Source organism: Condylura cristata, unplaced genomic scaffold (assembly GCF_000260355.1).
Source record: "Condylura cristata isolate star-nosed mole 26May11 unplaced genomic scaffold, ConCri1.0 scaffold00021, whole genome shotgun sequence".
Lineage (NCBI taxonomy): Eukaryota > Metazoa > Chordata > Mammalia > Eulipotyphla > Talpidae > Condylura > Condylura cristata.
In genome coordinates, this window is record NW_004567122.1 from 29504462 (window position 1) to 29526471 (window position 22010).

General features: G+C 53.7%; 1 protein-coding gene across 5 annotated transcripts in view; it reads left to right on the plus strand.

Moving 5' to 3' along the window:
* PSD2 (pleckstrin and Sec7 domain containing 2) overlaps positions 1-21585 on the plus strand; it is a 38536-nt gene extending 16951 nt beyond the window's left edge. For 4 of the 5 annotated variants that reach the window (XM_012728050.1, XM_012728053.1, XM_012728052.1 and 1 more), the window contains 12 exons: positions 963-1043; positions 4064-4176; positions 4788-4846; positions 11372-11497; positions 12041-12130; positions 13478-13521; positions 14482-14672; positions 14818-14888; positions 15276-15433; positions 17013-17157; positions 17628-17771; positions 19563-21585. In XM_012728050.1, coding sequence (XP_012583504.1) covers positions 963-1043; positions 4064-4176; positions 4788-4846; positions 11372-11497; positions 12041-12130; positions 13478-13521; positions 14482-14672; positions 14818-14888; positions 15276-15433; positions 17013-17157; positions 17628-17771; positions 19563-19772 — 1432 coding nt within the window. In that variant the 3' untranslated portion in view covers positions 19773-21585. The remainder of the gene's footprint in view (positions 1-962; positions 1044-4063; positions 4177-4787; positions 4847-11371; positions 11498-12040; positions 12131-13477; positions 13522-14481; positions 14673-14817; positions 14889-15275; positions 15434-17012; positions 17158-17627; positions 17772-19562) is intronic. The other variant, XM_012728054.1, reaches the window with a different exon arrangement.
* Positions 21586-22010: the final 425 nt, after the last annotated feature.

Sequence of the window (22010 nt, forward strand, 5' to 3'; positions counted from 1 at the left end):
GAACTGGGGTACAGGCCAGAGGTGCAGGGACAGTGAGAGGATACACCAGAGATGGAGCGGGAGCAGAACAGGCAAATTGACAAAGTCCAGTGCCTCCTTTTTTAGCGCTCTGTATTTGTTGAAGAAACAGAGCCATTTGCCCTGAAGAATCCCCCGCTTTGGAGGTGGAACCCACATGGCGGCTCTCCCACGGTCCTTTACTCCCCACATCTCCTGCCAATGGGGAGCTACTGAGCAAGGCTCCAGTAGACTCAGGTGGAAAGTGGTGCTCTTTTCTGGGGAGAATTCAGCACTGCGGTCTTCTGAAATATTCTCTCCCAGGCCTCAGGACACCCAACCTCTGGAGCTCTAACTCTGCCTCCTTTACTGGCGCTCACTAGCCACCGCTAAGGGGCTGCCTTCCTGCCCCCTGCTGCCAGCCAGCTGTGCACCCCTTCTGCTGTGGGCTCAGCCTCTGCCCATCCCGTGGCGACTCACCCAACCTGCTGTGGGCTGGTGCTGTGTCCTGACCTCAGGACGGCTCCCATGAAGGCAGCCTCCTCTGTCGTGGCTCACATCTGTCCCCTGCCCATGTCCTGTGGTCTGTCGCCAAACTTTATCTGTCACCCAGCTCTCTGCCAGCTGCTCCTGCAGCCTGCTGTGCCCCACCTTCCACGGATGGGCGGGTTCCAGAGACTGGCCTTCTCACGGCCGCCCGCCCGCCTGCCCTCCAGTCTACCCTGCTCTTCCCCTCTCCCCTTTCCCTGACTGGCTCTTTCTGGGAGGTGTTGGCTGAGACCTCTGGCACCCAGCCCAAGGTAGAATGGTCAAAGCGCCACTAGCCAGTGGAGGGAGTGGCCTGGGCGTGCTCAGGTCTGACTAGGTTAAGAGGGTCTGGGGGGGCCCTCTGTACACATTTGCGCCCCTCCTCCCCCATCGTCTGCTGTGCCTGCTTCTAATGAACACCTGTGTTCTCCTGGCAGCAATGAATTCAGCAGGCTGGTGGCCGGGGAGTACCTCAGCTTTTTCGACTTCTCGGGCCTGACGCTGGACCGTGCACTCAGGTCAGCAGGCTGGGAGGGAGGTGTCCACGGGTGCAGGTGGCCCCCGGTTCCCACACCCATGCTGCGGTACCTTTGCCTTGCAACCTGGGACAGTGTCCTCGTGTCTCTGGGGAGGCTGAGGGGTGGGTGCTGACCACGTGCGCTAGAGGAAAGGGCACAGGGCCGGAGCACACACACCCTGCATGCCACCCCCACAGACCGTTCATTTACAGCTGAGGAACTCACTGTACCAGGCGGGGGAAGAGCGGAGATGTGGGCCGGCGGTGGCTGGCACTGGGTGGCCGGGCCCAGCCCAGATCGCAGGCCAGAGCACTTGCAGGAAGGGGCAATTTGGGAAGCTCCCGGGTGGGTGGTAAGACCTAGCTGTGTCTACTCTTAAAAAATAAGTATTTTCCAAAAAAAAAAAAAAAAAGTACTTTCCTTCTGTAGTAGATTGTAATTGTCCTTACCTGTCTGTAAGGTAATGTCCCTCTATATGCCAGGATCCCAATAAAGGTGACTGAGAAATTAAAAAAAAAAAAGTACTTCCCATCCTTTTTTCCCTCTGCTTCACGTGGGATATTTTCCATTAATCTGCTTCCAATTTACTGATCCTGTTTCTGTATCTGACATGAAACCCATTCACTGAGTTTTTGCTTTCTGTTCTATTTTTTCATTTAGAGAAGTTCCATTCCGTTAAATTCTTTGTTGATAGATCTTAATTCTCTGGGGATTTCCTCACGTTTTCACTTGTTTTCCCCCTGCTTCCCTCTCTTTGCTTCACCATAGTGTCATAGTTGAAAATTCTTGCCTGCTCACCTCAGATCTGCATCATCCGAATGACTTCTCTTTCTGTTGTCTCTTTCTTTTCTTTTGGTTTTCACCACACACCCTCTCTCCCTGCATGCTTAGCAGTTTTTTGATGTAGTTGCTGCATTATCATGCATAGACTATAGCAGCACTAGATTATGACATTTTCCTCCAGAGAGCTTTGCCCTGCCTTTTGGGTGCAGCCTGAGGGGAGAGCGGATCAGGGAGAGGTCACAGCCCAGGTCCAAGCAGGCCTGACCTGGGAGTAAACCTGGGTGCTGTAAGCAGACTGGGAGGGGCCAGGTTCACTCCCTTTATGCGGTGGGGGCCTGTGGGGCTTTCTACTGGAGCCTGCAGTGTTCACAGGGTCCTGAATCCTAATTTGGTGTCCTCAATGCAGTGAGTGTGTCAAAAAACAAACAAGCAAAAAACCTAGCCCAAGTCCCTGGACTTCTTGGAGGCTTTCTGCTTAGCTTTTCAAGTGTCCAACCCCTTCCAGCTTTTGAATCTGGCAAATAGCTCATGGGGAAGCTGGCTGTGTGTTTATAGCTCCTCAGTTCTCTCCTCTCTGGAGTCTTGGTCCTTTTGATCTTTGTCACAGTTTTCAAGAGCAGAAGAGAAGCGTGTTCTGTCTGGCTGTTCTCTTTGTTCTTGGGGAAGTGTCCGTCTGCCCCGGCCAGTGCAGCACAGGGGAGCCTGACGCTGGCATGGGAAGGAGGAAGGGGCTTGAGGAGGGGCGGTAAATGGGGCACACAGGGGCTGGCCGGCGGAGTGGTGCGGCAGCCCACAAGATTGCAGTTGAACTGGGGAGGCACTGGGGAGCCAAGGAGGGTGTTGGGGGTAAGGCAGCTTTTGGGGGCAGTGCCGACCCAGCATGCGGGCAGTCTGTGATCCAAAGATGGGCAAGTTTCTGAAGAGGTAGGAGAGGACTAGGTGAGATTGGGCGGGGGCCCCGAGGAAAGGTAAGTGTCAGAGGTTGCACAGAGAATAGAGAAGGTCGGGGCCACCTAGATGCAGAGGAAAAGGGGGACAGTGGTTAAGGCTGACCCTGGAGGGCCTGAGAGTTAGGAGGTAGCTGTACAGGCTTTAATGGGTCTTGGTGAGGACTCCCCAGGGAAGGCGAGTTTGTGCTGGGGAGGACCTGGGGTGTGTTGACACAGGTGGCAGGGGCGGGGAGTGGGGGAAGCCGGGTTAGACTGTCTAGTGGGATATGAGAAGCGGGAAGGGCCAGCGCTGGGGCCAGGTGGGGCTGGAAAGCAGAAAGCAGGAGAGATGGAGAGGGGAAAACTAGTAGCGTTTTGTATTGCAGTCTAGTGATTGGGGTTGAATAGTCTGTAGTCTTGGGGTGCTCTGGCACACCCCAGAGTGCATGGACTGGCCGAGATGGAACTTGCAGGTCTCAGGTGCCTTAGGAACAGTGTGAGGGAGAATACGGTAGGTGGGCGTGATGGCCACTTTGAGTCAGAACAGACGAGCTCCAGCAAGACCGTGCAAAAGGAGGAATACTCTGCTCTGGAACTGTAGACAGAGGCCCCGGGGACTCCAAAAGCTGCAACTTCCTTTCCTAGAGCTGGGGCATTCTTAGGCCCTAGTTGAGGGACCCCAGCTTGTCTCCTAGCTACTCTGAGTTTGAGGTCACCTGCCAGGAACCTTGAGAGCTGATGCCTTTTGAACTGGGCTTTGAGGGGGGATTGTGGAAGACCACTCAGTGTCAGCAAGGGGGGTGCTGTGCAGAGAGGTTCGGGGCCACCTGTTTGTGCTGTTGTGGGAGTCCTGGCGTCCGACCACAGCACAGGAGGAGGAGGGGACAAGCCTCGGTGAGGGTGCCAGGATGGCCTGCGTCTCCAGCCTGTGTCTCCACTATGGCTTGAGGACGATGGAGAGACCGAGGAGGATCAGGGGAGGAGGTGGGGACAGTCTGGAGTGAGGTGTGGTCTTCCACCCTGGAGGACTGCTATGCGGCTCCTCTGTCTGTGTTCTCCCAGCTCACCCCCCCGCCGGCTTCCCAAAGGCCCCTGGATGGTGGGCTGCAATGCTAAATCCTCCCGGGCTCCCTGGCCCCCACCCTCTGGCGGCTGTCCTGGGGCCAAGGTGCAGGGGTGCTGTAGCCTCAGCACCCCAGGCAGGTCTGTGTGCGGTGTGTGTGAGGGAGCTCCCACCCGCGTGAGGACTGAGGCTGACTGGGGCTCTGGGGGACCTGCAGCACCCTTGAATTGCCCCTCCCCTCCCAGAACCTTCCTAAAGGCCTTCCCGCTGATGGGGGAGACGCAGGAGCGCGAGCGGGTCCTCACACACTTCTCACGCCGGTACCGCCAGTGCAACCCGGACAGTAGCACCTCGGAAGGTAAGACCCCGGCCCCGGCCCGGCCCCCCAGCCAGCCGCTGCCTCCTGCCTTCCACCTGCCGTTTCCGTTTCCGTCCTGCTCAGTGACATGGTGAGCAGACCGCGGCCCACGGGAGCGGGAGCGGTCTCATTTGGACCTGTCTCCCCCATGGTCTCTCCCGTGCCTGTACGTCCTCTATCCTAGGAATAGCTTCAGCGCTTCATAGTTCTGTTCCCCCTGGTCCCATCAGGCCCATCACAGTGACAGTTCTTGGTGTGGTGGGCGAGTCGGTGCGGGGTCTGGGCGCAGGACTTGCCCTATGGACAGACACAGGCCATGGAGGGGTGTGGGCCAGGGCCCACAGCTTTTCTGGGGCTGAGATTCGAGGCCAGTTTGGCCCTCGGAGGCAGGTGTCCAGGCTAGAGCCGGTCCAGGGTGGCCAGGTCCCCTGTGAAGAAGGGACGGGCCGTGGCTTGGGATGGACAAGAGGCTGCCATGCTGCATGGGGGCAGAGCCGGGCATCACCCACTGGGCCCCGAGATCTGGCGGCGGCCTGCTCTGCCTCCAAGACCTCCAGGGGACAGGTGGGCAGGCGCTGGGCCTTCATTCTGAGGAGGCACATCTCGTTTAGATGGGATCCACACGCTCACCTGTGCCCTGATGCTGCTCAACACGGACCTGCACGGACATGTGAGTCGGGGAGGCAGCAGGGTGGGGGAGCAGCAGGATGGGGTGCGGGAGGGGTGGGGGGAGGGGCGCATCTTCTCACTATGCCACCCCAGTTTTCCCGGGGCCGGCCCCTTTGCCACCCTATTCCGAGGCCTCCTGTTGAGTGACCACATTTCTTCTAGCAGAACTCGGAGTGCAGCGACTGACTGGGCTTCCAGCCTTGGTCCTCCTGTGTCGCTGTCTCCAAGCAGGACTATGCGAATAGGGGAGGCACACAGGGGTCCTGCCCTCTCCCACAAGGCTGGCTGTGGCCCCCGCTGAATGAGGGGATCCCTCAGAATTCATTCTCCTCGCCCCCCTCCCCAGTAGGCAAACAGCGAGGTGACTGGTCGGGGGGCCTGGGGCTGTGAAGCAGCTGACTGGCCAGGCCTGGTCCGTGTCAGTGCTGCTCATGACTCAGTAACTCCTTCTTCTTTCCTCTCTGCTCCGGGGACCCCTCTCTGGGCTCTCTTGCCCCCCTCAGGTGGTAAGTGTAGCTGGCGGTGTGCATGCCCATGAGTCTGGCCCCTCCATCTCCATGTTACCTGTATGTGCCATCACACCATCTGGCCCCCCACTCACTGCCCCTCATTACTCACCAGGGGTGGTCCCGTGAGTGGGGTGCATTCCAGTGACTCGGGGCGGCAGGCGGCTAGCTGCCAGAGATAACCAGAACAGTCCAGGAAAGGGAGGGTGGACGGCAGAGCTGGGCCCGCCGCGACTGCAGTGGGGTCCCAGGAGCCCCCACTGCCATGAAGCCGCTGCAGGTGATAGGCGTGCCACCCTTGGCGGGGTCTGGCTCCTAGTGAGGATTTTCTTGGGGGTGATGTTAAGGAAGAAAAGCAATACACTCATTACTTCTGTTAACATTTAATGACGGAGAGCCTGGGGTCCAGCCTGCAGATCCCCAGGGGTTCAAGAACAGGAAGGCTGCTGCCTGGAAGTTGAATGGCCACAGGGTGACCTCGGCGGGAAGGCTATGCTGACGTCCACCTGACCTGCGGCCAGAGTGTGGAGCCACAGCGGGTGTGACCTCCCGGCACTGTCACCAGAGCTCAGGCCCCTCGGCCAGCGTTGTCCCTCTAAGACTGCTCAGTGTGTTTGTCTGCGGGGACTGAGTGTTGCTAGTGCACCTCCAATGGAGTAGCACACCCCCTCCTCACCCACCCAGCCCCGGCTGCCCCTCCCCAAGACTTAGAACCGCTAACAAGGGTGACAGGCACTGTCCGGTCAGGCCCGCTGAAATACCCCCGAGCAGGGGACCCTGTGTTCGTGGAAGATGCCGAGGGACGTCAGCCCCGGCAGGGCCAGCGTGGGCAAACGCCGCGCCATGCACTCAGATTTGATGCCCCCGACGCTGGGGCCTGTCTTCTGGAGTTGGACACCTGGGCAGGGTCCTGGTTGTCTGCATGTCTCCACACGGCGGCTGTGTGACTTGGGTGAAGTTGCTGGCTCCGTAGGCCTTGGTTTCCCCACGCTGAGTCCCTGTGAGGCGCAAGTGCAGCACCTGCCCTGGGGGTTGCGGTACCGTGAGCTCTTCGGGGGCTGGAAGCAGCAGCCCTGCCTGGGACCTCACCCTGCCCCTGTCCAGACAGGCGGAGCACCTGCTGGTGGGGACTGCGGGACAGTGGGGCCGGCTCGGGCCCCAGAAATAGCTCTGATGGAAGGGAGCAGTAGAGGGGCTGGGAGACGGTGCGGTGTACACGCCTGACGGACTGCGAGGCTCCCTGGAAGAGGCGCCGTTCACTCTAAGGACCAGTGTCTGGGTTCTCTGAAGGAGGAAAGGGAGCCCTGCCTCGGGCAGGGAAACACGGATTAGATAGGCCTAGGCCTGTGACGGGAACAAGCGGGTGGGTGTGACGGGTGTGGGCTGCTCAAGGCTCTCTGCCGAGGTTTGGCGCAGACTGGCGGGTGAGCAGGAGCAGCCACAGGAAGACCAGGGTCCAGGCAGAGGGCCCCGACAGGCTGCGCCCTGTGTGGCTGCTGTGAACAGTGCTGCTCTGGACGCCTATCCAGCGTTTTGTTTGGACATCTGTTTTCAGTTCCATGCTTGCTAGTGGGCCCCTGGGTCACATGGTAACTTCATGTCACTTCTGGGGTGACTGCAAAAATCCCTGTAGCGGTGGTTGTTTGAAATGATGGGGGCTTGGGCAGGCAGGGCCTGGGCGTGGAGAGAGGGGGGCAGGGAGGAGGACCAGTTGAGTGTGCGTTGGATAGGACCTGATGTGGGGTTGGCCGTGAGAGGAAGAAGGACAGCTTCGGCCCCTGGCTGCGTGGTGGGCCCACCCTGGGTAGGGAACCTCAGAGCTGACACAGAGTTGTTTTTCAGAACAGCTTCATCTCTCTAAACCTCAGTGGCTTGAAGGGGCAGCGGGAGTGCCGGGAGGGGGTGGTTAGGGCTAGATAGTGGAGGTCTTAGGTTTGGATGCCATCTCAAGGTAAGACCTGCCTTGTGGAAGGCGATGACATCCAAGGACCCAAGTATTTTAGGTTTGGTCTAGATTTGCTAACAGTCACAAGGGATCCCCCTCCCTAAGGAATGACATGCTCTCTTTCTCCTTGGCCCCTCATTCTGTTTCTGGGGTACCCTTAGAGACAGGCTTTGATTGTTGGCTGCACCATGCCAGGCTGGTGGAAAGGCCTGGATGTGTAGGGTCAGAGGCCATGACAAAGCTTCAGGATCTGGGTGACAGTCTGGGCAGCACCCTACTGCCCCTCCAGTCTCCACTCAGGGACAGGCTGTGGGCACAGGTTTGAGGGTCAAGGGTGGGCTGGGAGACCCCACTGACCCAAAGGGAGGTGGAGCAAGGGCAGAGCTGAGAACTTGGAGGGACCAGATCATCATGATTTAGATGCATGTCATTTTGCTTGGTTGTTATATTTTAAATCAGATGATTTAGTTGGCATGATTTCACTTCTTTGCAATTTGCTGAGTCTTGCTGTTCTGTGTGATCAATATTAGTAGCTGTCTCCCACGGGCTTGGAGAGAGGGCAATGACTGTCCTGTCCTGTGTGCTGATTGGGTTAAGTCTTTTAATTGTGTTGTAAAATCGTAGTGATACAACACACAAGTTACCAACATAACTAGAGGTAACAATTTAGTAGAATTAGGCATAGTCACATAGTGGGTGAACATTCCCATCCTAGTTCCGGAACTTTCCGTCACCCCAAATGAAAACGGTATCCATGCTTCCAGCCCCTGGCGCCTTTGCGCCCGCCTGTCCCGCTGGCATTGCCTGCTCTGCCATGTCACGTAGGGGCACACTGCGTGGTGTGTGTCAAAGCCCCGCGCGCAGACGGATTTTGCAAAATCCACCCAGCTGGTAGCCCGTGCCCAGCAGTCCTTTGTCGCTGGACGAGCCCAGGGCACGGACAGGTCACACTGTTGGTGAGTATTTGGATTTTTTCCACTTGCAAAAAACATGTTTTTGTCTTTCTACCTTGTGGTTATTGAAGACTGCGACTATGAACGTTGGTTTACAAGGTTTTGTTCGAACACCTGGTTTTCGGTAGACTAGCTGGTCACGTGGTGAGTCTTCATTTATATTTTTGAGGAACTGTGAAGCTTTTCCGCAGTGACTAAATCTTTCAAAATTTCCATCATGAATGTATAAAGGCTCCAGTTTCTCCATATCCTCCCCAACACTCAGTTTCCTTTTTCAAAATCATCATCGGCCTAGGGTAGGTTCAGGTTTGGACTTGCCTTTCCTTAACGACTCATGAGATTAAGAATCCTTTGGTGTGCTGCTTGGTCCTTTGTATGTCTTTTTTTTTTTTTTTTTAAGATTTATTTATCTATGCTTACAGAACTGGGGTACAGGCTAGAGGTATGGTGGGTGAGAGGATTCACCAGAACAGAGTGGGGAACAGAACAGACAGATCTACTGAAATACACTGCTGAGGGGAGCAGCGGGCGGGGCAGGGGAGGTCTGCCACACCGTGTGGGTCACCTCCCTGGCTGGGGATCGAACTCGTGCTGCAGAGGCTTTGAAGAGCTTCATAATGAGGTGCTTAACCCGTTTTACCACCAGGGAGAGCCCTCTGCAAAGTAAATTTTCCCTCTTGACTAATTGCAGTTGTATAGTGCAGTAGTGTCAGGTCTCTTGTGCAGCCAGTCTTGGGAACTTTCTTCACCCATTTGATACCTTCCCACCCCTCCTCACCAATCTCTTGGCCAGCTCCATTCCAGTTCTGTTTCTGTGGTTTGGATTACTCTAGTAAGTAGACTCATGCAGAATGTGTGTTGGGGACTGGCTATGTCACTCGATGTCCTCTTGAGTCATCCATGTTGTAGCAAGTGTCAGAATTTCCTTTTCCCCTTAAAATCCACTGCATTTTGTTGATCTTTTCATTTGGTGACTGACCTTGGGTTGCTTCTGCCTTTGCCCTCTATAAGTGCAACATGAATGTGTGTCTGTACAAATATTCCTTCAAGACCTGCTTTCAATTTTGGGGGGTATAGACCCAGAAGTAGTATGTTGCTTTCCATCTTTTTAGGAATAACCATTCCAGAGGTGATACCACTTCACCTCCCCCCAGCAGTGCACGGGGCTCAGATTTCCCCACATCCTCACCCATACTTGTTATCTTTTGGCTTTTTTTTTTAGGTAGCAATCACCCCAGTGGGCATGGAGTGCTGTCCCTTCATAGTTTGACTTGTGTTTTCCTAGTGACTAGTGATGTGAGCGTATTTCTGCGTGCTCGTTGGCCATTTCTCTTTGGAGAAATGTCTGTTCAAGTTTTTTGCCCTTTTTAAATTGGATTGCTTGTGTTTTGATTGTTGAGTTAATAATTTCTTCATATAGTCAAGATACTAGTTCCTCATTAGAGAAATGACTTTCCATTTTTTCCCCATTCTGTGGTTTGTCTTTTCACTCTGTCACCAAGAACTCTCTTTTCATACACTAAAGTTTTCATTTGAAAAGTCAAACCTATTAACTTTTCCCTGCTTCTTTTGTTTTTGGGTGTCATACCTAGGGAATCATTGCCAAATCCCAGGGCTGTTTTCTTCTATTTTACAGCTTTAACTCTTCTTTTTTTTTTAAAGATTTCATTTATATATTTTTGCATAGAAGAACTGGGGTACGGGCCAGAGGTGCAGGGGCTGAGAGGATTCGCCAGAGACAGAGTTGAGAGCAGAACAGGTGGATTTACTGAGAGACACTGCTAAGGGCAGCAGCAGGCGAGACAGGAGAGGTCTGCTGTGCCATGTGCGTCAGCTCCCTGGCTGGGGATCACACTCAGGCGCTGAGACTTAACCCCTAGGCCAGCAGAGAGGTCTGCCTGGGATAATTTTCCCTCTGTCTGAGGAACTCCCTTTAGAATTACCTTTCTTAATTTCACCTTTTTTGCTGAAGCATGAGCAGGATCCTTGGTGGGCCTTGCACCCCACTTTCTATTTCCTGTCCCTTTCAGGCCACTCAGTCACTCGGCCTTTTGGCCATTGCATGAGAATTGGCAGGCACTTGGGGAGCCGCTCCTGGCCGGGCTCTCGCCTCGTCATCCTCTGTGGGATCTTCACCCTTGAAGACATGATGACTCATGTTTCCCCAGATGCTTATTGCCTCACCCAGATGTTTAATATACTTAGTCAACATTGTTATTTATTTGAAAATGTTATTATTTAATATTCGATAATATTTTGCCAAGTGGTTGGTTTTGCTGGGGAGGGTCGTCTGTTATAAGAGAGCCTGCTGTTACTAGGATTGGAAATCTTACCAGATTATTTTTTGATTTTGCAATTGTGACTAATAGCTAGGGAATGTTTTGTGTGTGGAAATCAGCATTTTCTACATTGCTCTCGCTCTCCTCCACTATGAATATGCTCATAATGGGCAGATGTGTGTGTGCATACCTACATGTATATGTGAACAGACCAGGCATGTGATATCAAGGCACACACAGGATCTTTTTTCATTATCCCTTTGTAAAAAGTATAGAAAATTCTCACTTGTCAGATACTTGCTTTTATGTCACTGTTTTTGAATTATTTTCTTTGGTGTTTGAATGTCCCACAATGTGGTATTATATGTTATTTTTTGGTAAAATGGTGCCAAAATCTATAAATTTGACAAACTACATGCAGAATCCTCTCTTGGAGACTCCCAACATTATGAGGGCATTAAACACTCTGAAACATGTCAATTTATTTCATGATGAAATTCATTTTGGGGGGGAGAGGAGAGAGAAATATGTATTGTACCTATAGATAAATCTTGGGAGAACACTGCCTTGTAGCAAACTTAAACCTGAAGTCCAGAAATTCCTACACCTTTCAAAGGGTCTTTTATCTTCACAAAGATGAATTGCCATCCAGTGTTTCTTCAAATGTGGGTGCCGCAAGGAGAGACTCAAAGTATTCTAATATCTTCAGCTATTGGGGTTGGAGGCCTGGGATTTCTTGGCTGCTCAGTGACTAAAAAAAGAAGGTAGAAGTTGGGGACACACTTATTCCTGTGATTTGTGCGCTTGTGTCTCCTTGAGTCACACCATCTGCTTGGGTTTCAGTGGCTGCAGCCCAGCTCAGCATGGGGTACCCAGTTGTGCTGTTGGAAATTGAGTTTTGATTCTCATAAGACCAAACTCTCCCTTGCTTCACCTACCTCTTGGAGATCTTGCTGCCCCTCTGTACAGGTGAGAAGGTGAGACAGTTGTGATGGGTACAAAGCTTCTGTTGAGGAGCCAAGAGGCCTGAGCTCAAGTGCTGGTGCTCTGTGACCTGGGGACAGTTAACCAGGGAGTTGCAGGGGGGAGCATGAGCTTTGGTGTCAGACACACTCAGCTCTTCCACTGTTCTACTGTGTGATCGGGCACATCACTTTCACCTTCCTGCACCTGTTTCCTTACCTGTCAAGGGGTGTAGCAATAACACCCACCTTACCTTCTCTTTATGAGAAGAAAACAAGCTAAGTGCATGTTGAATAAAATGCTTGGAACATAGCAGGCACCTGGCAAAGGTCATCATTTCACTTGGCTCCTTCATGTGGGCTGGAGGTGAACCCCACCTTCTCCTGATGCTTGAGGCTCAAATAAGAAAGACTTTTGTGAGTACTTGGAGACAAAGGGGAATCCTGGTGGTGTTGTCCATTTCTGCCTCATCCCTTCTGACTGGGCAGGGTGGGGGGACCATGTCGGCCTCCATCCCGCCTCTCAGGCAGAACCTTTTCTCCATCACAGAACATTGGCAAGAAGATGTCCTGCCAGCAGTTCATTGCCAACCTGGACCAGCTGAACGATGGCCAAGACTTTGCCAAAGACCTGCTGAAGGTATGACCTGCTACGTGACCCTCACCCCAGCTGTGCCTGGGTGGGTGGAGAGTAGCGAGCGTTCTGCCTCGCTAGGTCCCGACATTCCAGGGCCATTGTACCAGAGTCAGGTCCACCATGACTTTGGGACTCAGTGTATTCTTATGTGTGGCTGCAGGCAGGCTTTGTGAGATCTACTTCTAGCATTCCATCATCACTGCTATGGTGATCTTCAGCACTCCACCAGTTTTTTGCAGCTGCCACTGCCATCACTACCGCTTTGACCACCATCACTACCACCGCCAGCACCATGGGGAAATGCCCTCTCATCCCTCCTAAGGAATCTGGTTTTCTTTTGCAGCATTAGACCAGGGTGGAAATCCTGTTTTTCAGGTCTGGTCAGTTTTTGTCCTTGGAGGGAGAGGGACAGTTTATTTATATGTTTTTTTTTTGAGGTGAGTAGATGATGAGATCAGTTTTTTTTTTAAAAGATTTATTTATTTGTGCATACAGAATTGGGGTACAGGCCAGAGGCTCAGGGGTGGTGAGAGGCTTCACCAGAGACAGAGTGGGAAGCAGAACAGGCAGATGGACGAAGTACACTGCTGAGGGGAGCAGCGGGCGGGTCAGGAGAGGTCTGCCACACCATGTGGTCCCCTCCAGGGCAGGCAGGAATCGAACTCATGAGGAAGTGGCTTAAAGATTCTCAGTGCTGTGCTTTAACCCGCTGTGCCACCAGGAAGGGCCGAGATCAGTTTTTGATGATGGGTTTGAAGGACCTGGTGATTACAGGTGGACAGTTGGAGAGTGGGTCTGGTGGTTAAAATATAGAAGATTATCCCCATTGCTCTACTGATCATGGCCACTTCTTTCACCCTCTAGAAGCAGTTATTAAGAATGCATTTGTAAATGAGCTGAGATTATCCCAGTCTCAGCACCTACTCATCCACTCCTCATGCACACATCCTCCCAGGTCCCATGCATTCATCCTTCCATTCCCCCACCCACCAACTCAATCACTCACCTGCATACACAGCCACCCATTCACCCATCACCCTCACATGCACACCCTCCAGCTCCAGACCACCTCCCATACACGTCTACTCACACCTACACATCCAGCCACCTACCGTTCTCCCACCCACCTAACTGTCCACCAACCCACCCAGCCACGCATGCTCACATCTCTCCATCACATAGTCAACTCCACGACCATCCACCTACCTATTCCGCGTTCATTTCCCCAATCCAATAAAGGTGTGAATGAACCATCCACTACAGAGGTGTTCTCTCACTGAATCCTCATCATGAGAGGTGGATGGAGATTTTGTTGTCTGAACCTCCTCTCTCTCTTTGCCCTTCTCCCAGACCCTTTACCACTCCATCAAGAATGAAAAGCTGGAATGGGCCATGTGAGTAGTGCCCATGGGTGCTGGTTTGGGAAGACTGAATCACTGGGAGGGGGAGGGGGAAGGCGCTCCTGCCACTCTCCATGGTGCTGATCCCTTCCGACCCAGGGTCCTGGAGATTCCTGTTCAGCTGGTCAGCACCTAGTTTTGAGTCTCCCTTTGGGTACATTTCCTGTCTTGATATAGTCTTCCGTGGAACAGGTTGAACTGTGACTTTAGATCACAACTGGATTTCTGTACTGGGGGCATTGCCATTTTTTCCCTTTGGGAGGTAAGGCAGGCAAGAGTCACAGGTCCCCTCTGTAACCCTAAGAATGTGATCCTATTTAGGTGGCTGCTGGTTTGGGAGCAGTGAGAGATGACTATCCCCTAAATTCTTCCTTTGTGAAGGTAGTAAGACTTGGAGATGCCTCTCCATCTGTGGTGACTTTACTGGAAAAAAGTGATCTTCCTGCCCTGCTGTGCAGCCCAGGGCAGCCCAGTATTTGGAGCCTTCTCGCAGAAGGACTGATAAGAGCACCAGCCCCACAGGGACACTGTGGCAGTTTCTCCAGACTCCAAGGGGAGCCTAGAACATGGGCCTTGTTTGTGGCCCAGCCATCTCCCTGCAGGCCTGTGAGGCTTGGGCAGCGGCTTTAGTCTGGTCATGGGTTATCGCTTCCTGTGGGCAGAGGAGAAAGAAGAGTAGGAAGGAGGCTTGGAGATAGTAAGGTCTCCAGTGTTATGATCAAAGGGTGAGGATTGGAGCTCAGGAAGCTGCAAATCAAAGGTCAGAGGTCAGGGGTCAGCACCAAAGACTTTGAGGAAGGGTTGAAGAGCTGGATCTGTGATCTGGAATGGAACCTCCTCATCTCTGTGCTTTCCCTCCAACTGGTTCCAGAGGCCTGTTTGGTGGGGAGAGGGCACACAGATGTGAGGCCAAGCCTCACATCTGAGGGGTGCTCAGACCCAGTACTTTTGTAGAGATGAGGACGAGTTGAGGAAATCGCTGTCTGAACTGGTGGACGACAAGTTCGGAACAGGCACAAAGAAGGTGACTCGGATCCTGGATGGTGGCAACCCCTTCCTGGATGTCCCACAGGCGCTCAGTGCTACCACCTACAAGCATGGCGTGCTGACCCGGAAGACTCACGCTGACATGGATGGCAAGAGGAGTGGGTGTCAGGCGGGGGAAGCGGTGTGGGGAGGGGCGCTGGCCTGGAGGGGCCCCCACGGCCACTCCTCTGGGGATGTAGAGGGTGCTGGGGGGAGATTCTGGGTGGGTGGTTGCGGCCACACTATCCGTGCCCCCCTTTCCAGCGCCCCGTGGGAGGCGTGGCTGGAAGAAATTCTATGCGGTGCTCAAAGGGACCATCCTGTACCTGCAGAAGGTAAGCGGCTCCCAGCCTTTGTCCAGGAAGCGCCGCCGCCCGCCCGTAGCTCTGTTCTCTCCCGCAGAGGTCTGAGTCAGGCTCACCCAGGGCCTTGGTGGTGTCAGGACACGACTCTGAGGATGCCCAACATCAGTACTGTGTAGGGGGCCACAAGCTGGGGTGCAGGGAGGACTGTTGGGTGTGATTTTGGTTGGGTGGGTGTGGTGGCAGCTGGAGCTGAAAAATGGAGGGAGATGTCTGGACAGAGAGTAGGGGTTGGGGTGCAGAGAGAGAGAGAGAGAGAGAGAGAGAGAGAGAGAGGGAGGGAGGATTGCAATGGTGGGGGAGTGTGGGCCCCTGGGGCGCCTGGCAGTGATGGGACTAGCTGCGCCCCCGCCTGTCCAGGACGAGTATAGGCCTGACAAAGCGCTGTCTGAGGGTGACCTGAAGAACGCCATCCGTGTGCACCACGCGCTGGCCACCAGGGCCTCCGACTACAGCAAGAAGTCCAACGTGCTCAAGCTGAAGACGGCCGACTGGAGGGTCTTCCTCTTCCAGGCACCGTGAGTAGGAGTGGGGGCCCCTGCGCCCCCGGCTCGGGGTCCCTCAGCAGCCAGCCTGCTGTGGCTTCCCGGTGTAGGTGAGCTGCCGGACAAACCGGCGGGGTGGGGTGGGGGGCCGGAGCTACCGCTTTGCAGCGCGGCTCCTGCGTCTCCTGCGTCTCCTGGACCTCGTTAGGAAAGCAGTTTCCCTGGCCCCGCCTTAGACCTGCGCAGTGTGGAGCTCTGGGGACCACCAGCTGTTGGCCATGGTTTTCTTTTCTCCAGTTTTGTTGAGAAGTAACGGACGTCCATCACTGTCTGTTAAGGCAAACAGTGATGGCAGGATTTCTGCTTATTGAGGCCAACAGGCCGTTTGGCACAACTGTCCCCTATAGATATGCTAAAAAGAAGGAAAAGAAAGCAATGTCTTCCTCTAACATGGGCTTTTAGGACTTACTCTCTGAGCAGTTTTCCTTTGTATCACAGAAGTGCTAACTGGGCCCTGCCACTGCACACGGAGCCCTGTAGTACTTATTCCGCTTATAATTGCAAGTGTGGACTTTTTTTTTTTTTAAGATTTATTTATTTGTGCATACAGAGCTGGGGTACAGGCCAGAGGCTCAGGGGCGGCGAGAGGCTTCACCAGAGACAGAGCGGGGAGCAGAACAGGCAGATCAACGAAGTACACTGTTGAGGGGAGCAGCGGGCGGGTCAGGAGAGGTCTGCCCCGCCATGTGGTCACCTCCGGGGCAGGCGGGAATCGAACTCATGCGGAAGCGGCTGTAGCTTCTCAGTGCTGTGCTTTAACCCGCTGCGCCACCAGGGAGGGCCCCACAAGTGTGGACCTTTGACGCTGCTTCCTCCAACCCCCTCCCCCTGCCGCGGCCCTGGTGACCCCAGATCTGGTCTCTTTTTTCCTATGACTCTGTTTAGATCCCGCATGTTAGGGAGAGCAGACAGCATTTGTCTTTCTCTGATTTCCTTTTCATAATGCCTGCAAGGTCTGTGTTCTTGGCTGTGACCCTCCCCGTTTCAACAAGCCTGCAGGTGATTCACATCACGCTGAATCCCTAACCTGCGGCAGATGGGTCTTTATGAATCTTCGACTGTCGGTGGGCAGGGGAAGAAGGAAAGACTCGCCTCACTGTTTCCCTCTGGGCCTTGCATGCACCCCCTGCACCCCATTGTCCTATGAGTTGAGACTGGGATTTCCAGCCTCTAGTGAGCCTGGGAGGGGTGAGGCTAGATGAGCGCTCATGTCATGTACACCGTTCTGGGAAGTGGGGCGGGGGCAGGACAGCCGAGTGCCGGCTCCGGGTGCCGGGCTGCATCGAACTGTCCCCCGGTCAGGGTCTGGCACCCCTCAGCGCCAGGGTCCTTAGCTCCGAGCTCCGGCAGCTTCACTTTCACATGACACAGCAGCCGGGGCAGATGGCGGCTGCTCACACCAGTGCCCCAGCCCACCTAACCTTGCCACCCAGCGCCCTTCTCTTCTTTCTCAGCCGTATGAGCATCTGTGTTCCCCGGGGCCAGGCTAGGGTGGGCAGTGGGTGCTGGCTGGGGCCTTGGAGCCCTGTTGCGAGAAGCCCTGTCCTCCCAGGAGCAAGGAAGAAATGTTGTCCTGGATCCTGAGGATCAACCTGGTGGCCGCCATTTTCTCGGCCCCTGCCTTCCCGGCGGCGGTCAGCTCCATGAAGAAGTTCTGCCGGCCTCTGCTGCCCACCTGCACCACGCGCCTCTGCCAGGTACAGCCCACAGCTGACCCCCCCGGCCCCCGCTCACACACCGGCCCTCCGCTCCTTCACAGCGCCTGGTCCTGGGCTTGGAGATGAGGCCAAGGGGCAGATGTTGCCTGGTCACCCCCTGGTGTACCCCCACAGTGGGTGGTCTGGCTGCACTGCCATGGCACACTTGTGCGTGAGTGACGGTGTGTCTGCTTGCCCGGGTGTGAGCTGGGCCTCGGTCCTCTGCCTCTGGGTATGAATGTGAGTGTGCAAGCGTCTGGGTGAGCCGGGACCGGTGCGCCTGGGTGATGCTGTTGGTATGGGGGTGTCTGTGTGTCCATACAGTGTGGGGGCTCATGACGTGAGCGTCCCCCTCAGGTCCATGTTTTACCTGCATGTTTGGGACGACCCCGTCAGGCCTCTGTTTCTTTTTGGGACACAGGCTCAGCGCAGACCTGGGTGGGCCTCACAGTCCAGGGCTTGTCTTACAGGAGGAGCAGCTGCGTTCCCACGAGAATAAGTTGCGGCAGGTGACCGCAGAGCTGGTTGAGCACAGGCGTCACCCTGTTGAGAGGGGCAGCAAGTCCAGGGAGGCCGAGGAGAGCCGGCTGAAGGAGCACTATCTCACGTTTGAGGTGAGCCCCACCGACAGAAGCCAGCGCAGAGAAGGCGCGGCCAGCTCCCCCCCCCACCTCCGATGGCCACATCATTCCAGGGCCAGCGGCTTTCAGGCTTTCAGTCTGGGCTTCCCGCTTGGGGGCTCCCCTGGGCAGTCAGGGAGCTGCCATGTGGTGGCAGAAAAAGAATAAAATTGGAATGTATATTTTTATTGGATGATTTCCAATTACATTCTTTTTATTGACTTGTGAGAGCTCTCTGAGAATTAACAAAATTAGTCTTCTGTCATAAAAGGTACAAGTAGTTTTTACATTTTGTCATTGACTTTTTTTTTTTTTGCCTTTTCCGCCCTTTCCCTAGAAAAGCCGTTAGAAAAGCATGTCATGCAGCTGCCATGTGGTGGCACCTGTTGGGTACCTGTGTCCCTCACACCCCCAGGCCCCTTCTTCTTTCCATCTGTCTTGTTCCCTCCTCTCCAGCCTGAGCACCCCAGTACCCCACTAGGAGGTGGTGCTAGGTTGAAGGTCAGAGTTAACAACTCAGACACGGTCACGATCCACAGCGCTTCCCTAGGGAGTGCCCACACCGTCTCGTCCTGCCCTCCCCAGCCCTGGGTGTTAGCGAGTGTCTCGGCCGTCACCACTTGGAAGGCTTCACCAATGGTGCTTTGCTATTTTAATTTGGATTCAAAGTATTTTTAATCATGATAAAATACAGCATGATTATTATTCTTAGCCATTTTTAAGTGGACCATTTAGTTGCCCATGTCCCAGAGCTGTATTTTTCCTAATTGAAGCTTCCTGAACAACCCCGCAAACCAGCTCGCCAGCCCCCGAGGTCTGCTGAGTTCAACTAGGAACTTCGTCCTGCATTTGTGTTTGGGGACCGGCTTGTCACTTAGCGCCATGTCCTCGGGTGTCAGGTTTCCCTGCGTGGGAGAAGCTGGTGGAATCCTGTGTTGTGGGCCACCGCGGGTCGCTGGTCTTTCTTCTGCTGCCTGCCCGTGGCTGCTGTCATCTTCGGCTGTTTTGAATAACACTGTGAGCTTGGGCGTGCAGATAAGCCTTTGAGACCTTGCTTGTAATACTTTCGGATACGGTACTGCAGGACCATGGGGTGATGTTTTCACGTTTTGAGGACCAGCCGCTGTTCTCCACAGAGACTTTGCTTGCACTCCCGTGTGGGCGCTGGCTCCTGCTCCTCCTCTCCGGGGCTTGCTGTCATCTACTCTTTGACAGCAGCTGTCCTAAGGGCTGCGGGGGTCTCATGGTTCTGATTTGCATCTCCCTCACGATCCGTGATGTTGAGTGTTTTGTGCTCATTGGCCAGATATGTAATTTAGAAAAATATCCATCGAAGGATGTTGTGGTTGTTAAGCTGGGGTGTCAGTGTTGGGGCGTGGCTGTGACGTGGATTCCGGACACTGGGCACTTGGCGGACTGTGATCTGCAGCTGTTTTCTCCCGCTCTCCCCATTACCTTTATCCCATTTACTCACTGTGACCTTTGACGCACACAAGGTTTACATTTTGCTGTAAAGCCGGTTGCCTATTTTCAGTTGTATTGCCTGTGCTTTTAGTGTTCTGAGAAGTCATTGCCAATAGATTTGGATTTTTATAATTAGGGGTAAAATATCTGCTTTTCTTGCTGATATTTTTATTGGATGATTTCCAATTACATTCTTTTTATTGACTTGTGAGAGCTCTCTGAGAATTAACGAAATTAGTCTTCTGTCATAAAAGGTACAAGTAGTTTTTACATTTTGTCATTGACTTTTTTTTTTTTTTGCCTTTTCCGCCTTTTCCCTAGAAAAGCCGTTATGAGACCTACACCCACCTCCTGGCTGTGAAAATCAAAGTGGGCTCCGATGACCTGGAGCGGATCGAGGCCCGGCTGGCCACCCTGGAAGGGGATGACCCTTCTCTTCGCAAGACACACTCAAGCCCTGCTCTCAGCCAGGGCCACGGAACTGTGACTGGCAGCAAGACCTCAAAGAATGCCAGTGGGCCTGAGACTTAGCCCGCAGGCCCAGGCGCCAGCAGATGCCCCCAGAGGGGCCAGTGAGCACAATTCTAGGCAGGGGCCACCGAGACCAGCCCCAGGAAGTTGGTGGGTAGCCGGCGGCAAGAAAGCCCCACAGACAGAGGAGCTGGAGATACTGCTGAGGGCATGATCTTACATCCCAGGTGTCTCTGGGCCTTGGCCTTCTCCTGGTCCTGGCATCCCTGCCCGCTATGGAGCCTGTTTGTGCGTGCTCTGGACACCACGTCACCGGAGGAGCGGGAAGAGCTGTTGATTTAGGAGGCCCCCCTGTTCTTCACAACTTCCTGTCCTCATTCCCCTAGTTTCTGAGGGCAGGTCACCCCAGGTTTCAGCTGGGACGCTTCCCCTTCGCCTCCTCCCTCTGAGTTGACCAGCAGCAGGTCTGCAGACCACCAGCACCATCCACTCCTCCCTCCCTCCAGCAGCCTCTGGACCGTCCCACACTCCCGCCTCACGTCACAATGAGGCAGGACCTGGGTCTGCTCCCTCAGCGCTAAGCTGTCTGCACTCACGTGGGTGTCCACCCGCCCTCATCCATTGAGGTCACCACTGTTTTCTTTTGTACGGACATAAATGTATATGTATATAAAAATTATATATATAAGGAACTGCTTTACAGATGGCTTTGGAACTGTTATCAGAGGATGAAGTAAGATGAAGGAAAGGCCTGTTTCAGAACTATGCCCAAGGGGCTGCCCTGAACCCTGGGAGCAAAGGTTCAGGGCCACCTTCCCCCTCTTCCGACTGACCTGTGACTTATCTGCTCTTCTAGTCGATGCTTTGAAATAGATGTTGTGTGTCCTGTGCCACCTGTCTGTCCTGCAGGTGCCCCGGCGCAGTGGGCTGGGATCATGGCCCTATGAATAATGTTCTGGTCTTTATGTTGCTGCTGCCAGGGCTCTGAGCGCTGGAGTGGCGCTTGCACAGATCTGCCACAGGAATAAAAGACAGCCTGCCTTGCACGTAGCCACTTCTCAACCAGCCCAAAGACATTTGGTGGGGAAAGGCTGTGGGTTGGTCTCTGGAAAAGGTGGAACGACAAGTTGTTGATTGTTTTCTAGGGTGGTATTTCTTTCAGTCTTGTAGTGACTCAAAACACTAGCTAAGGACTTGTCTGGGAAGAACAGCAATTTGTCACACACTAGTTTCCTTAAACTCTGCATTCCTCAGACTGACAAAAGAGGTGGGGGTGATGTCACCCTCGGTGCAGCTACGAGGAGTGGATCATATTTTTGAGACACATTACCATAGTCTGGCCAGAGATTTGACCTCCATGGTGATACATGTAATTTATAAGTCGACCTTGCAACTCAATACCCAGCATTTCCAAGCCCTCTCACATTGGATGCCAGGGGACGTGTGAGTCTGTGGAGCGATGTAGTGAGTTAAATCCAGATTATTTAATTTGGATCCGTTTAAGTGTATTTTATAATCAAACCATCTGACCCCTTTGTTTTGCTGAAGGGAAGTAAGTGTTCTTTTAAATGAAATTGGAAGAGCAACACGGCAACCTGAAAGAGCTCTTTGTATTTTCTCCACGGCTACCTCGAAGGTCCCTTGATTTTTGGGGTCAGCTCCACCTTGTGCCGGCGGGTGAGAGAAGCGGAACAGCGAGCTCTGTCTGCCGCAGACAGATGTGCTTCCCTGAGCACAAGTTGTGCCTCCCAGCAGTGAAAAAATTTTTAGTTCACTTTCTTAATTGTATAATTATTTATTGTAAATTATATACATGTACTACTGTACTAAAATATTATGTACATTATAAAACATACACAAAAATAGAAATTTAAAAAAGATGAGATGGAAATAAATCTAAATCAAAGTTCTAATGCTTTTTCCTGCATTCTAGTGGCCCGTCACATTTCCCACAGCCTCCGCCCTTTATATGCCCATTTCCAGCACTGTCCAGTCCCGGGGCTGGAGGGCTGAGCATGGGACGCCACTGGTGGTCTGTGTGGCAAGCAACCCCGGGCTTCTGGTCTCCTGGGGGCTCACTGTTGACCAGAGTCTGTAGAGCCTTCATCTTCTCATTCTATGAAGGCTAACTGCACTGCTTGCTGGGGAGACTGTGCTGAGAAAAGGATTGGATCAGTTTCCTGTCCACATGGGGCGCACAGTCTGGGGCGACAGGGGACAGTCACCAGATGGAACTTTGGGAGGGCTGGAGACACCGGGCAGAAGTGACCCTGAAGAGAGGATAGGAGGAGTGGAGAA